This window comes from Manihot esculenta, chromosome 7 (assembly GCF_001659605.2).
Source record: "Manihot esculenta cultivar AM560-2 chromosome 7, M.esculenta_v8, whole genome shotgun sequence".
Classification (NCBI taxonomy): Eukaryota; Viridiplantae; Streptophyta; class Magnoliopsida; order Malpighiales; family Euphorbiaceae; genus Manihot; species Manihot esculenta.
In genome coordinates, this window is record NC_035167.2 from 19870513 (window position 1) to 19886865 (window position 16353).

General features: G+C 27.2%; 1 protein-coding gene across 1 annotated transcript; it reads left to right on the plus strand.

Moving 5' to 3' along the window:
- The first annotated feature begins 4947 nt into the window (after positions 1-4947).
- Positions 4948-6698, plus strand: LOC110619513 (U-box domain-containing protein 26). The gene has a single exon (XM_021763016.2). The coding sequence runs from the start codon at positions 5187-5189 to the stop codon at positions 6435-6437; it is 1251 nt and encodes a 416-aa protein (XP_021618708.1). The 5' UTR covers positions 4948-5186; the 3' UTR covers positions 6438-6698.
- The last annotated feature ends 9655 nt before the right edge of the window (positions 6699-16353 follow it).

Sequence of the window (16353 nt, forward strand, 5' to 3'; positions counted from 1 at the left end):
AATAATTTATATAAAAAATATTTTTCATTAATAATTTTCATTTAAAAAATTTAATATTTTTAAAGAATATTTAAATTTAAATTTTTAAATAAAAATATAAAAAAAATTTATAAATATTATTGTAAAATATATTTTTTATATTAAATTAATTATTTATATAAACGGGTTTGGATAGTGGTATCCTGTACATAAAATCCGAATCCGATTCGAATCCGCAACAGGTATTATTTTTAAAACCCGAACTCATCCCAAACCCGATTATAACTACTCAAATCCATTCTATTAGGATTCAGTCGGATTGGATATCCGAAAATACCCAATCTGTTGCCATTCCTAACTACAACACCATAAAAATTTTAAAAAAAATAATCTCAAATAAAAAATTAAGAGCTACACACGAAAACTCCTAAATTGAAAACTATCTTAGACATAGAGACAAGCAACTCCCTTCGCAAGCAAAAAAAAAAAAAAGACATTATCGCCTCTTCTCTTCTCTCTCTCACTCTTTCTCTTTTCTCTTAGCTTTATTTATTTACTTGTAAAAAAATTTCAACCCCAAACATAATTATTTTTATTAGAATTCTTAATTTTATAATTTTAATATTTATTTTTTATTTTAATTGAACAATTTAATTATGTGATAAACAAAAATATATAAAAACAATAACATATTATTATGATTTAAATAAACATTGTTTATTATACTAATAGAATTTTTTTTATTTCTGATTACTATGAATCAAAAATGTATTTTACTATAGATAAGTTTGGGCACAATTACCACTACTATTAAAAATGTATTTATTGTTATCATTCATTTTTCCTTTACCCATTTGCCCTTAAAAAAATAAAAACTCACAGTGCGGATAAACTAAGATAGATTTGATTGGAGAGTAGCCATAAAATAAATAAACAAATTAATTAAAAAGGTGGGACCCGGTTAATCAACATCGTTAACAAAGTTTGTGGGGCCCAGAAGAAACCTCCCAGCAACAGCCAATTAATGTCATCCACGAAACCAAAACATTTGGTTAGCGAGAAGAATAAAGTGGTGAAGAGACAACCTGGACCCGCACATTCCTTTGTTGTCTATCTCTTCTTCTTTGACCTTTGACTGCTCCCACCCCCATATAACCTTTAATTATACGCTATAATAATATTTTCTTTCTCTCTTTGCTCCTCTGTCCTTTCAATTTTCCTATTTCTCATTTCTTTCCCTCGTATCTTAATTTGTACTACCTCTCCCCCATAACTTTTTTTTTATCTCAAAATTATTATTCACTTTTTAATATAATAATATATAAATTAATTATTATAATTCTATTTAATTTTATTTTATTTAAAATATTTTTAATATTAACTTAATATATTTAATTAAAAAATTAATAAAAAAATCATATTTTTTAATACATATAAAAAAATAGAGTCAATAAAAATTATAAAATGAAAGAAATATTTTTTTCTGGTCCTTGAATTATGAGATTATACCTTTTATAATGCTAAAATAAATATTTTCTTCATTTTGTAATTTTTATTTTTTTTATTTTTAAATATTATTTATTATTTATTATATTAAATATAAATTAACTATTATAATTCTATTTTATCTTATTTTATTTTTAATATAATTTTCTATTAATCTTTTATTTAGAATTATGAATTTTATAATAATTTAATTTATTTTATTTATTTTCTAATTATTTTCTTATTTAGAATGAAAATTTCAATTTTTTTAATTTAAAATTTTTATTTTATAATAAATAAAAATCTTATATCATTTTGTAGAATTAATTAAAATTTTTTTTACAGAACCATTTATATTAAGGTAAATATTTATATTGCAAATGAGAATTTAAACATTTTTTAATATTTAGTTCAAATTATATGTTATTACTAATAATTTTATTATCTTAATGAAATTTAATGTCTAAAGTAGGGCATAATTAAAAGTTGATTCAAGAATTTGTTATTTAATAAAATAAAGTGCACAAAAAATTATAGTATTGATGGAATAGATAGTTACTAATATCTGCTCAATTCTCGAACTCCATTGATTTTTATTTAAAGGAAGGAGTCTATGGAAGTGATAGTAATAATAAAATGATAATTATTTTTATATATAATAATTTATTTTTAATCATTAGGTATAATGGTTGAAATAATTATGATTTTTATAACGAAATTTTATTGAATAAAAACATTTTCGAATTTACATGTACTTTTTAATGATTTTTTATTTACATTAAATAAATAAAAAATTGATGATAAAAAAATAAATTATATTCTTTTGATAATTAAAATGATCATTCAAATTGAAAAAATTGACCAAACTGAATTAATTTAAAATTTTAATTTGATTTTTTATCATTTTGATTCGATTCGGTTTTTAATTTTAAAAATTTTAATTATTTCGATTCGATTTGGTTTTGATTAGAAAAAAATTAAAAAAAAAACTGAATTGAATCTATTAATGATAATAATATATTATTTTCAATAATATAAAGAGATTAGATCATATGAAGATTAAAATATTTTAATTAAATTTTAAAATATTAAAAAAATATAAAAAATAAAAAATTTATTAAAAATTTAAACTGATTAAATTCAATCAAACTGAATGAGTTTAATTCGATTTAAATCAATTTAATTTAATTTTTATAAATACCAAAATTTCAATATTTAGTTTATTCAATTCGCAAACGAATAACTATCAAAATTTTAACAAATGATTAATGATTATTAGCCACAACTAACTATAACTAACTGGTAACTACATAATAATTATAAAGTTATTAGCTACATCAACCAACGAATAAACCCAAACAAATTCCAAATCACAATGGTTTACTCAAATGATTGTAAAATATATTTCTTAATTTTTTTTATCCTAAATATGTTTCAATTTTATGATCAGTAAAAAAATAATTTGTTTTAATATACAATTTGTATTTACAAAATGAAGTATTGAATTTCTTTTTGAATATTCAATTTTCATAATTAATATTTAAGAGGTAATTTTTAAATATAATAATTGATTATGGATGCACATAATAAAAAAAAATTAATACAATTGATTAACGTTAATGATCTAAAAATTGATCCTAATATATTTAACAATTAAATTAAAAAAATTAAAAAAATCCGAATAAAATAAAAAAGAATTACAAAATTTTAGATTTTTTAAACCATTTAAACTACATATGACATAAAAGATATTTGAGAGAACTCATTAAGAAGGAGGATTAATAGAAATATACATAAAATTAGTAGGAATTATGGATTGAAAAATGTAAAAAGAAAAGAAAGAAAGAAAGAAAAAAAATTTATAGGGCCACCCTCCGCTTAGCTTGCATGAAAGCTTTGTCCCTCCAACCAACGTGATTGCAATGGATTTGTCCCATGGTGATGGCCTCTTGTCTTTGACCATAATAATTGAATTCAACATCCTTTATTTAGGATGGCTTTGCCTATCAATTATCATCTCCTTCATTTAATCACTTAAGGTTGATCAACTATTGCATGAGATATTCTTGTCATCTTCTCAAATTTTCTTAATTACTATATATATTTTTTAATTTTCCCTAGATTCAATCTATAACTCCAACCAATCATGAAATCTACTAATGTGTAAATGTATTTTTGAGATTTAAATTAATTATTATGTTATTTTTATAATTAATAAAATTTTCTATTACTTGGAACAATTTAGTGGTATAAGTTTAGAGTATTCTAGGAAAATAAATAAAGTTTATTTTTTAACTATATCACCTACTTTTATTTGTATCAACTGATTTTAATTTATTAATATTGAAATCTTCACCAAATTAAAATATCGCAAATTTAAACCCTAATCGAAATTAATTATTATAAAAAAAAGTAAAAAATTTATGATCTTTTATTTTGTGTTATATGAAATTAAAAAATCTTTTACAATGACATACCATGATTCAATACAGTAAAAAGGAAAAAAAAACTTTTTGATAGGCTTTTTGGATGTGTAAAAGCAATTAAAGGGGAAAAACTTTGGAGATGTGATTGTGAAGGGAAGAGGAGGAGGTTACTATTTGTTGCATTTTTTGCTTTCCAATTCAAAGCTAAGATTTGACACACCACCAGACTGTAAAGTGTATGTATTAACATAATTTTGTTGCCAATGCCATCAATGTCCACACAAAGTTATCACATTAACAAAGTAATGAGTTCCTGTTCATCTCCATAATAAGAAAATTTTGGACGTCTCCTTGTTCAATTAAATATAGCAAATTCAAAGGACTAGGCTGCAAAAACTTAAATAAAATTAGACCTCCCTTGAAAGGTGGAAAACCCATAATATCTTCAAGACTATAGAGATTCTTATTTGAGTTAGTTGTAAAAAAATATTTTTAGATAAATTTAAAATTACCTCATATATTAATTTATAAAAATTGCACATATATTTATAAATATAATCTCCTATGTTAAGAGGACTCGATAATCTCTTATTGGATCAGTAATAAAGTGGTCAATATATTTACATTCAAAATTTGATGATTTCTATCCATTAAGAATTTTAAAACCAATTAACAAAAAAATTGTGGAAAGGCACAAATACAAGAAACCTAAGGGACCAAACTGAAAAATTAAACAAACTCTTCCATTCGGTTCCCTATTATTAATGATGATCAATCAAAATCTCAAAACAGTAATAAATTAAACAATTGGTCACACATTACCTCCATTGATGTAAACAGGAGTTAGATTTTAGGGCTGAAATAGTGGGACCCGCTTGGTCGCACATTTTCATTTGACCAACCCCTTTTCTTCTTCTTCCTCTCTCTCTCTCTCTCTCTCTCTCTCTCTCTCTCTCATACACACATTCACACGCACGCTCATATCCAACTAAGGTTGGTTCCATGTAGGAAATTGCCACCACACGTGTGGCCAAGAGTCAGATAAGGCCAGCGAGCCCCCACTTCCCCACCACCACCACCACCACCCACACCCCCCATCTCTTATAGCCTCTGCTGTTGGGTACATCTCTTTCTGCTCTGTTCCATCTCATATAAGAGAAATCCAAATCCCCTTAGCCTTACAAAATCTCAAAGAGAATTTGCAGACTTCTCTGCTTTCCCTTCAGTACTTAGCCCCTTCATTAATTCTTCTTCTTCTTCTTTGTTTGGAATAATAGTTGTTTTGGTTCAGAAAGTATGCCTGGAAGTTTAGAGCCTCTTGATTTAAGTGTTCAGGTACCTTACCATTTCAGGTGTCCGATCTCGCTTGAGCTCATGCGTGACCCTGTCACCGTTTGTACCGGTCAGACCTACGACCGCTCCAGTATTGAGTCTTGGGTTGCTACCGGTAACACTACTTGTCCGGTCACTCGGTCTCCTCTCACCGATTTCACTCTCATTCCTAACCATACCCTTCGCCGGTTAATCCAGGATTGGTGTGTGGCCAACCGTGCTTTTGGTATTGAACGCATCCCCACGCCCAAACAGCCGGCGGAGCCCAGTTTGGTGAGGTCTTTGTTGAACCAAGCTGCGTCCGAGTCTAATCCATATCAGTCTCGCCTCTCTGCCCTTCGTCGCCTCAGAGGACTCGCTCGTGACTCGGATAAGAACAAGTCCGTTATTTCTTCTCATAATGCACGAGAAGTATTCGTTAACCTTCTTTTTGAGAACGCTGCGGATTCTAATTCGTCGGATTTGAGCCACGAGGCACTGGCGCTTCTGGTCATGTTTCCGCTCACCGAGTCAGAGTGTGTGTGCATAGCTTCAGACTCGGAGAGAATAATCTACTTAGCCAATCTCTTGTTTAATTCCTCAATAGAAGTCCGAGTCAACTCGGCTGCACTCATTGAAATCGTAGTTGCCGGTACAAAATCCTCAGATCTTCGAGCTCAAATCAGCAACGTAGACGAAATCTTTGAAGCAGTAATTGAAATGTTAAAGAACCCTATCTCTTATCCTCGCGCACTCAAGATTGGAATAAAAGCTCTATTCGCCTTGTGCCTCGCGAAACAGACCAGGCACAAGGCTGTAGCCGCCGGAGCGGCGGATATTCTAATAGATAGACTGGCGGATTTTGACAAATGCGACGCGGAGAGAGCGCTAGCTACCATAGAGTTGCTGTGCAGAGTGCCAGCTGGGTGCGAGGCATTTGCGGGGCACGCGCTGACCGTGCCGTTACTGGTGAAGACAATATTGAAAATATCAGACAGGGCAACAGAATACGCGGCGGGAGCTCTGCTGGCGCTATGCACGGCGTCGGAGCAGAGCCAAAGGGAGGCGGTGAGCGCGGGGATATTAACGCAGCTGTTGTTGCTGGTGCAGAGTGATTGTACGGACAGAGCGAAGAGGAAGGCGCAGATGTTGCTAAAGTTGCTTCGGGACTCATGGCCTGAGGATTCCTCGGGGATTTCCGATGATTTCATCTGCAGTGAGGTCGTTCCATTCTGATGGATTGGATTGGGATTGGGATGGGATCATCCTTCCTTGTTCATGCTCATAATTCTTCTTCTTTCTCTTTTCAAATTTTTTAATTTCAAAGTTCTTAGTTTTTAGTTAAAAAAAAAAAAAGAAAAGCCAAAAGAGATGGAAATTCAGGTTCTAGATTGGTATATAGAGGAAGGGAGAGATTGTAACTCTGTATGTAATTTTGTATGTAAGCATTTTTGTTAAAAAGATTTTAAGGAAAGTTGAAAAGCAATTGAAAAGTTAGATCTGTTATATATTTTATTTTTTGAATTTTCTGTTTTAAAAATTACAGATATCTAAAATTCCTTCTTTTTTTTTTCTTTTACCAAAATATCTAAAATTCCATTGGTGAAATGAACTGATGTTGCTTAATTTTTATTTTAAATATACACTTTCACCTTTCCTTTTTATTTTTTTTGCAAAATTAGCATTTCTTATGAATTTGAGCACAAAGTCAGGGTGAAACCCAGGAATGCTAATGACAGGTAGGTAGTGCTTGCGTAGAGTAGGAATCGGACTGTTTGAGACAATAACCACAGTGAGAGGCAAAAAAAAGAAGAAGAATAAGAAGAAGAAAGAGGAGAAGAGGTGATTCCTCACAAATCACAATCAAAGAATGAGAGGTTGTACCCTAGAGCCCAGACCATTACTGTGATTAGATCCTCTAGTTGCAGTCTAAAGCAAGAAAGTGTCTACCATGAAATTATTATTCATCATCATCTTCATCTTCTTCTTACTTCTCTTTTCATGTAACAACTATGAAGCATTATGTGTATATATGTGCTACTTGTGTTTGACTCAAACATTGTCATATAGCCTGCCTTCTGCTAAAGTCTCTGCTTTAGAATTATGATGTGGAATATCCCATCATTTTTCTTTTACTTTTAATTTTTTTCAATGATTTAAACACTGATAAACAAAATACTATTTTAAACTTTGAGAATTTTATTAATAATATTAAACTTTCTATACATATTAATTTTCTTTTATTTTTTAATATTGAAAGCAAACAATGAAAAATAAATTTTAAAAAAATTACATAAATAACTTTTTCCTAAAGAAATAAATGGAGTTTAATTGTTCTAATATTTAAAAAAAAATATTAGACAGATATGATGAATAAAGGGGGAAAAACATATATTTCTTTTATCATAGACTTGGATAAGGTGGAATGGAAGAATGCTATTGCTCAAATTCAATTAAGTGTTTTATCAAGGTGCTCTTTCTAAATTTTAAAAATATTTTATATTTAAGTTTAAATTCATTATAATTAAATATAAAAATTTAAAAATATTAAAAATTAATTAAAATAAATAAATATAATTTAAAAATATATAAATAATTATGTAAAATTTCACCATATTAAAATTTAAAAATTCGAGAAGGTATTTTATGATGCAACCTCTATATTTCTTTTAAAGCATTGGAAAAAAAAAGTATAATTTAAATATGCAGAAACCAATCTTTGTGGACTATGCGACTCAATAAACTAAAGTAAAATTGCTAATGGCACGTGAAAAATGGGCCAAGCCTCCGTATTATTTGTATAAGATTAGTTTGGATTATCAGGAACAACACGCACTGGAACAGAGAATAGGAAGATAAACTCAATATGACATGAAAAATTGAGGACAAAATTATACAACTAAAATTTTTATGAAATTTATTAATAATATATTTTGTTTTGAAAATAGCAATCATTTTGAAATTTAATTTCTTTTATATTTTATTTTTAATTATCAAAATTTCAAATGGGAGTCTTAAGCGCCCAAATTGCTAGAAATTTTTAATTATATAATCATATACTCTATTTATTAAACTTATGTAACATGAAAAATTAAGGATACATATGACTAACACTTTCAATGAAATTTATCATAATAATACGCAAATTTTGATTGATTAGTAAATTTTGTCCATTGTCATCCGATAATGAATTTACATTATATTTTTAATTAAATAATAATAAAAATTATTATTTAATTTTTGTAATATATAAAAATTAATCAGTAACATCACTGAGATTATATCGATAATATAGCCAGAAGAGAGTTGTGCTATGATTAGCTGGACCTGAAAAAAAAAAAAGTGAGGGGATGATAGATGTTAATGGCAGCCACTCTGACGCTAAATTTAAGTTGTAGAATAGAGATAATGTAATATATTATTTAGAATTTGAATAGTACGAAAAAATAACGTATTTTTACCTCTGTGATCTCTTTTTTTATATCGTAAAATAAATATAATATTTTTTTATAATTCGGCAGTATATGGTCGACTGCTTGATAGGGGTCATTGTCCATGGTTAGTAATTCCGCGATTAAAACATGATGGGATATGTTGGATCGTATTTAATAATGATAATTTCGTGTAAAGATCACCTGTCAAATAGAACGAATATTTGAGGATAAATAAAATATTAAGGTATCCGAATCTATCTCTCCTCGGACCGCACTGTATTTTCTACTTATCATACATTTATTATGTGTTTTAGTATAACTCATACGTTATTTTAGGTAATTATTATGTAGCGTCAATTAGGTAGTCTATTAGTCAGTTTTTCGGTTTAGAAAACTATATTAAAATATTTGTGAGATTTTAAAAAATTTTATTAATTAATTTCTCTATTAATTTTATTTCAAAAAATTTTAAATACTATTAATATGAATGGATTAATAAATAGACTAATTAATAAATATTTTTACAAAATTGATAAATCAACTAATAAATTTATAATATATTTTTTATATTATAAAAATAAATAATAAATAATTACCCGTTAAAATTAATCAACAGACGGTTAATAAAATTTTTAAATTTTTAAAAATTAAAATTTTTTTCTATATTACAAATTAAACAGTAAATTATTTTTATAAACTTTGGGGATGGAGCTTGAGGGCCCACAATTAACATTGATAGTGGTGTGTGATTTAAACATATAAAGAGATGATAGTCACATGGTGGTGTGGGAATAAAATCCATTGGATTCACATGGGTTGGTCTTATATTCTTCTCTTTAGCAATGGTTACTCACATGTCTCCAACTCCAAATCCAACTTTAGTTCCTATTCCTTCACTCACAACTCACAACTCACAACAGCAAAAAAAATAATTATTTCTTTCATAACCCATATGACTATGATATGCAACGTTTGGGACCCAACGTAGTTAATGTTTCTTCTGTCTTTGCTTTTTTGAATATATATTGGATTTGTAGAATTTCTTCCAATTTTCCTTTCTTCCGTGCAAGCAAAAACTCTTGGAAGCTACTCATTACAATATATGGGCACCCACCAATCCATGCTCTCTAGCAATTCACCACTCATTTTGATCTTTTATTTGTTCTCTTTTCTATTTCGTTTGCTTTCTTAAAAATCACAATACAATTTATGGCTACCTCAGCATTTTTATTATTTTAATGTTTAATTTAATAATATTAGAGATTAGGTTTGATTTAAAATTGAACTGAATTAAATAAATCAAAAATTAAAATTTAATATTTATGAAAATTGAACCGAATCAATTTTAAATAAAAATTAATTTGAATCGAATCAATCTGATTCGGTTAGATTCGATTCAATTTAATTGATTGAACTTTTTAATGGACTTTTTATATTTTATACCTTATTAATAAGTATTCTAAAATTTAATTAAAATATTTAAATTTTAGTTATATTCTAATATCTATATTATTAAAAATAATATATTATTATCATTAATCGGTTTGCTTTGATTTTATCAATTTTTTCTGACTAAAACCAGAAGGAATCGAAATAACCGAAATTTTTTAAAATAAAAACTGAAATGAATTGGAAAGAATAAAAAATCAAACTGAATTTTTCAAATTAATTTGATTTGATCAATTTTTTTGATTTGAATCAAATAATATTTTAATATTTAAAAATTAAAAATTTAATAAATAAAAAATATTTTTGGATGCACTCCGAGACTTAGCCTGGTGAAAAGTGCATCCTGATAGACCTGAGAGGTCTAAGGTTCGACTCCCCCAACCCTCTATTTCAAAAAAAAAAAAAATATTTTTGAATAACTTTTTATTAAAAGTAATTTTATTTGAAAATCTTATTTATACTACTATACATAAATTTATTAATATAATTTACTTTTTAAATATCACAATTAAAAATTAAAAATAAAGTTAATTGGTAAATTTTCTTTACATAGAGTATTTTTTAAATAAAATTTATTTGTTAAGCTAAATCAAATAAAAGAAAAATCTTATCTATGAGATGTTTAGGTTTCCATTCAATTCTTGATGTTACCGGTCGTCTAGGACTCTCTTATTCTTCTCCTTATTTAGGTGGTAGATAGATTGTAATGTACTAGATAACATTAACGTAGTTTCCCAATTTCCCTTTTGGCCTTTATTGCAATAAGTGACGGCAAATCAACGGCAAAGTTTTTTTTTTTTTTTTTTTTTTTTTTAAGTCATCAATTCTAGTTTTTAAAATATCATATTAGACTAAGGTTGAGCCGAGAATTGGTTCTAACTTATAATTAGAAATGATTTTAATTATGATTGAAGATGTCCTTGTCATGGCGGATTTTGATTTGGATCGATTAAGTTAAAAAAAGTTCTGCCTATGGGTATTTTTCAAGAGTATTTCTTTTTATTCATTTAGTAAATAATTTAAGAGAAATTAAATGTTTAGTCCCTATAATTTATTAAAACTAATTATTTAGTCCTTTTATTTCTAAATACATCAAGTAGCGTTAACTATATAGTTCATATATTTTAAAATTGTTTGCTATTAAGTCACTATGTTTATTAAAACCATTAATGATATTTAAAAGAACTAAAATGCCCATATCTCTAATTTATCTATGTAATTTCATAGCATAATTATCCAATCCTTATAATTTTAAAATCACAATTACTTTAAAATTATAACATTTTGTCTTTATATTTCAAAATAATGGTTATTTATTCCTTACAATTTATAAAAAGAGCTAAATAATTAATAATTTGAAAAAGAAATTACAAAAACACTATAATTCAGTGCATTTTCAATTAAGTCATGCGATTTAATTTATAATAAAAAACTCTTATAATTTCATACTGTCAGAAAATAACATATTACTAGTAATTACATCTTGATATTTAATGAAACACTCCAGATTATTTCCTATTATTTTAAATTTAATCCTTGAAGTTTTGTATAATTGATAAAATAGTTCCTTAATTTCAACTTTATATTTTTAATTAAAATTAATTCTTATATTTTTAAAAATTAGTCTTTAAATATTGTAATTATTAATAGATTCTTATATTTACAAATTAATCTCTTTATTTATTAATTTTATCTTAATTAAATTAAAAAATTAAATCACTAAGAAGAAAAAAAAATTAAATAGGAAATTGTTATTTAGACTGGAATCTGGAGGCATATTATACTAACATTCTTGATTTAATTTTTATTTTATTATTTTATTGCTAACTATAAGATACTAAAATTTAATAAACATGATAGATTAATTTATAAAAGATATAATTTGTAGAACTATAGGGATGAATTATAATTAAAGTGACTATTTTATTAATAAAATAAAATCTTATACTTAAATTTAGAGATATAGTGATTAAATTATATGTTTCACTAAACTTTAAAAATAAGAAAAAATTAAATAGTTAATTTTATTGAACTACATAATTAAAATAATAATTTTCCCGTAATTTAAAAGTGCTTCCTAAACTCCAATCTCAGTTAAATAATTAGCTTAACTTTATCAGATAGAATGTAATTTATTTTGGCCAAATATATTTTCACACCCTTGATACGTTTATAGGAGGACAATACTTTTCAACAATCTGAAGTATAAAAGAGTTCAATCATTCTTTAAACACATTATCTTTGAACTTATTTTATTTTCAACAATCTGAAGTATAAAAGAGTTCAATCATTCTTTAAACACATTATCTTTGAACTTTAAAATAAGTTTTTAATTACAAGGAATTAAGTTATTTTTCATGGATTCATGATATTCAGAATCAAAATTATATTTGAAAAGTATGGGACAAGCACAAAAGATTATTTGCGAACATTTGTGATGCTTTTAGTGATACTGCTAAACATTCGCAAGCATAATAAGTAATGCGAAAAAAAAATATGGGACAAATGGCCATAACACAGGGCAAGGTGCGTGATGGCCCATAATTTTCCTTTCAACCCGTGTTGCTTGTTGTTTCATCCGATGGTTGTGCTATTTTATTTTAATATTTGTTGGACTTTTTCAAGAAAATTAATGTATTTTAGGTCGGTCTATATTAATTTAGTTTTCATCGTTCAAATAGAATTTTTCTTACACTAGCAGAATTAGTTTTCCTAATTCAAGTAGGATTCTTATATTAGCAATATTAGCTTTTTTAGTTCAAATAGGATATTCTTATACTAGTAGGATTAGTTTATTACTTGTACTGGTGTGATTGACTTTAGTTTTTCTAATTTAAATTAACCATTTTATACCACTTCGCCATCTTTTTATAGCTAAGTCGATAGCTGAAAATTTCCTAGAAGAAGTGGTGAGATTACATGGGATACCTAGAATAATTATTAGTGATAAAGATCCGTTGTTTTCGAGTAATTTTTGGAGAGAATTGCTCAGGTTGCAGGGAACTCAGCTCAAGTTTAGTATAACATACTATTTGCAAATAGATGGCCATACAAAAGTCGTAAATAGATACCTAGAAATTTATTTGTGGTATTTTTCTTCTAAATAGCCTAAATGGTGGTCCAAATGATTATGTTGGAAGGAATATTAATATGATATCAATTTCCAATCAACTATTGAAAAAAGTCATTTTGAGGTTATTTACAGATGATTACTACTTATTATTCAATAATTTCTAACAGGGGAAACTAGGGTAGAAGAGGTAGCACAACAAATCTTAGATAGAGATGAAATTATAAGGCAATTAAAGTACATTTTGCATATAGGACAATAGATTATGACTAAAAGTGCCAATAGGCATCACAAGAACTTGGAATTTAAAGTTAGGGATGTTGTTTTTCTCAAATTGAGGCCACATAGACAACAATTAATGGTGACAATGGTGTCCTTAAAGTTGTCTGCCAGGTATTTTGGTAGAAATGTAGCTTACAAGTTAAATTTTGCTAGAAAATGTCCATATTTATCCAGTGTTCCATGTTCTCAACTAAAACATATAGTAGGAAACCATCCGATGATTGTTGCTATATCCACGCACTTAGAAGTGTATGAAGATCTCTAGATATGCGCATAAGGGAGACATTACTTTTCAATAAACTAAGGCACACGAGAGCTCTATAAATCTTAGAATATGCTAGTTAGAAAACTCAAAACCAAATTCAAAATCATCCAGTATCAAATTATCATAGATGGAAAAAAAGTATTCGAGATGAAAACTATGTTTGGAAAGTATAGAAACATTCATGAAAGATTGTTCACAATACTTTACAAATAAGCAATCAATAGGATGATCAAGCTTGAAATATATGGGGACCTACCAAAGGACTTAACAAAGAACAACAAGAGTCCAAAGGAAGCAAAGAGTTGTAATACATGACCTCCAATACATTTGAGGCATGCAACACCTATTTTGGCCATACAACCCATTTAGGCTGAATTGCATTTAGACCTATTTTGTTATTTTGGTATTTTAGTAAACTTATTTTAATGGCTTAAATGTTCGAAAAATCTAAAATTTTAGCGCTTTTGTTATTTTAGCTAATTGATTTTTTCTTGTCAATTTTAGCCTAGTTTGAAACATTGGTGTTGATTTTAGCTCATAGTCAAAATTGAGTTTGGAAATTGCTAATATGACGGCTGACATGGAATGAATATTAATATTTTAATTGCTATTATTGGCGTAGATAAAAATTTTATAATAAAAAAATTCAAAATATGTCAAATTTATCAATTATAGCCGAATTTCAAAATTTTATTTCAAATATAGACAATTGACTAATTTTAACCTAAATTAGTTAAAATTAATATTTTATTACTTAATAGAATAAACTTGATAGATTTATTTATTTTGTATATATTATACTAAGTAAATTAAGTAAATATAATTTATTATAATATAATGCATTATTTATATTGCTACAACTATTCTAACATAATATATCTTATCAATTATATTTTCAAGTAAAACATGTATTAATTAATGATTATAATTTCTCCTCGTTCTTTTAGGAAGTATTTAAGTATAAGTATTTCAAATGGTACACATGTGGTTTATGCATTTAAGTGCTAGTTGAAATTAATTTAACATGGATACTAACTCTTACCTAGTTATACCTGTATATTGTAAAAATTATCACGGTTATTGCAACAATCAATACTTCTGAAAAAAAATAGGGTAAACTATAATTTAGTCCCTCTAGTTTAGTAAAATACAATCTTTCGTCTCTCTGTTTTAAAAAATCGTTAATTTAGTCACTGTGATTTTTAAAAACTATACCATTAGTCCCTCACGTTAGATTTTCAGTTAAAGTCACCGTTAGTCTTAGTTAAAAGATTAAAATACCCATTATTAATATCATTCTCTTCTTCTTCTTTACACCCACACCCCAAAAACCCTTCTTGGTCTTTACACCCACACCCCAAAAACCCATTATCTTCTTCTTCTTCTTCTTCTTCTTCACCCACACCCTAAAAACCCATTATCTTCTTCTTCTTTTTCTTTACACCCACACCCCAAAAACCCAAAATCCATTATCTTCTTCTTCTTTAGTCGGTCACCAGTTGCTCACCCGATATCAGCGGCGGATGGGAGGGAAAATATCTGAACAAGAATTGCAAGTGTGGCATTAGGGCTACTGTGAGGATTTTCTGAATCTGAAAGGAACAAGAACTCGCTCTCTCGGCATCAATGGCTTCCATTTCTCTTTTATAGCTTCTACTTCTAATCTCAAAATCCATCTGAAATGACGACACAACACTGTTTGGTGATGACATTGCTACTCCTTCTTTTGCTTCCTCTGCTGATAATTGGTTCACATCAAACTCTCTGCCTGATCCAACCCAGTTCAAACACCACTGTAAGGTTAAGAACAAAAAGTACCTGCAAGTTAATAAACATAATATGCAAAACTCAAATCTTCAACACCATAGCAAAGATGTGATGCTTTAAAAATCACAGAATATAAAGGGAAAAAGAATTTTTTTTTCCTTTCTGGAGAGAGAGAAAGAAAGAAAATGTACAAAGTCGTGAAAGTATTGGAGAAGAAGCTGATATGAGTATTTTAGTCTTTTAACTAAAATTAACGGTGATTTAACTGAAAATCTAACGGGAGGGACCAATGGCATAGTTTTTAAAAATCACAGTGACTAAATTGATGATTTTTTAAAACAGAGGGACGAAAGATTGTATTTCACTAAACCAGAGGGATTAAATTGTAGTTTATCCAAAAAATACATAAATAAAATATAACAAAAAATACTAAATAACTAGCAATAATAAAAAATACATGATTACTACCATTTATTTACAGTATATAAAAGAACAGGTAAAAATATTAAAAATAATTTTATATATATATCTACTTTGATATTTTTCTGCTACCGTAGAAATTAATTTCTTTTTACAGAATTACAGTTTATACTAAAATTCAAAGAATATTTTACATTAATTATGCATGCTCACTCAAATTTTAAGGAAAAATAATTAATTTGAGAAAAAAGTAAAAGTTATCTTCAACAATACTTAAATAATATAATATTTCTAATTATCATTTATTTCACAAATAGTATTTATAAATACATTAAAAAAATATAACATGAGAGATAGAAAGAGGAAAAATTTGCACTCCGAAACTTAGCCTGGTGGAAAGTGCATCCTGATAGATCTGAGAGGTCTAAGGTTCGACTCCCCCAACCCCCTATTTCAAAAAAAAAA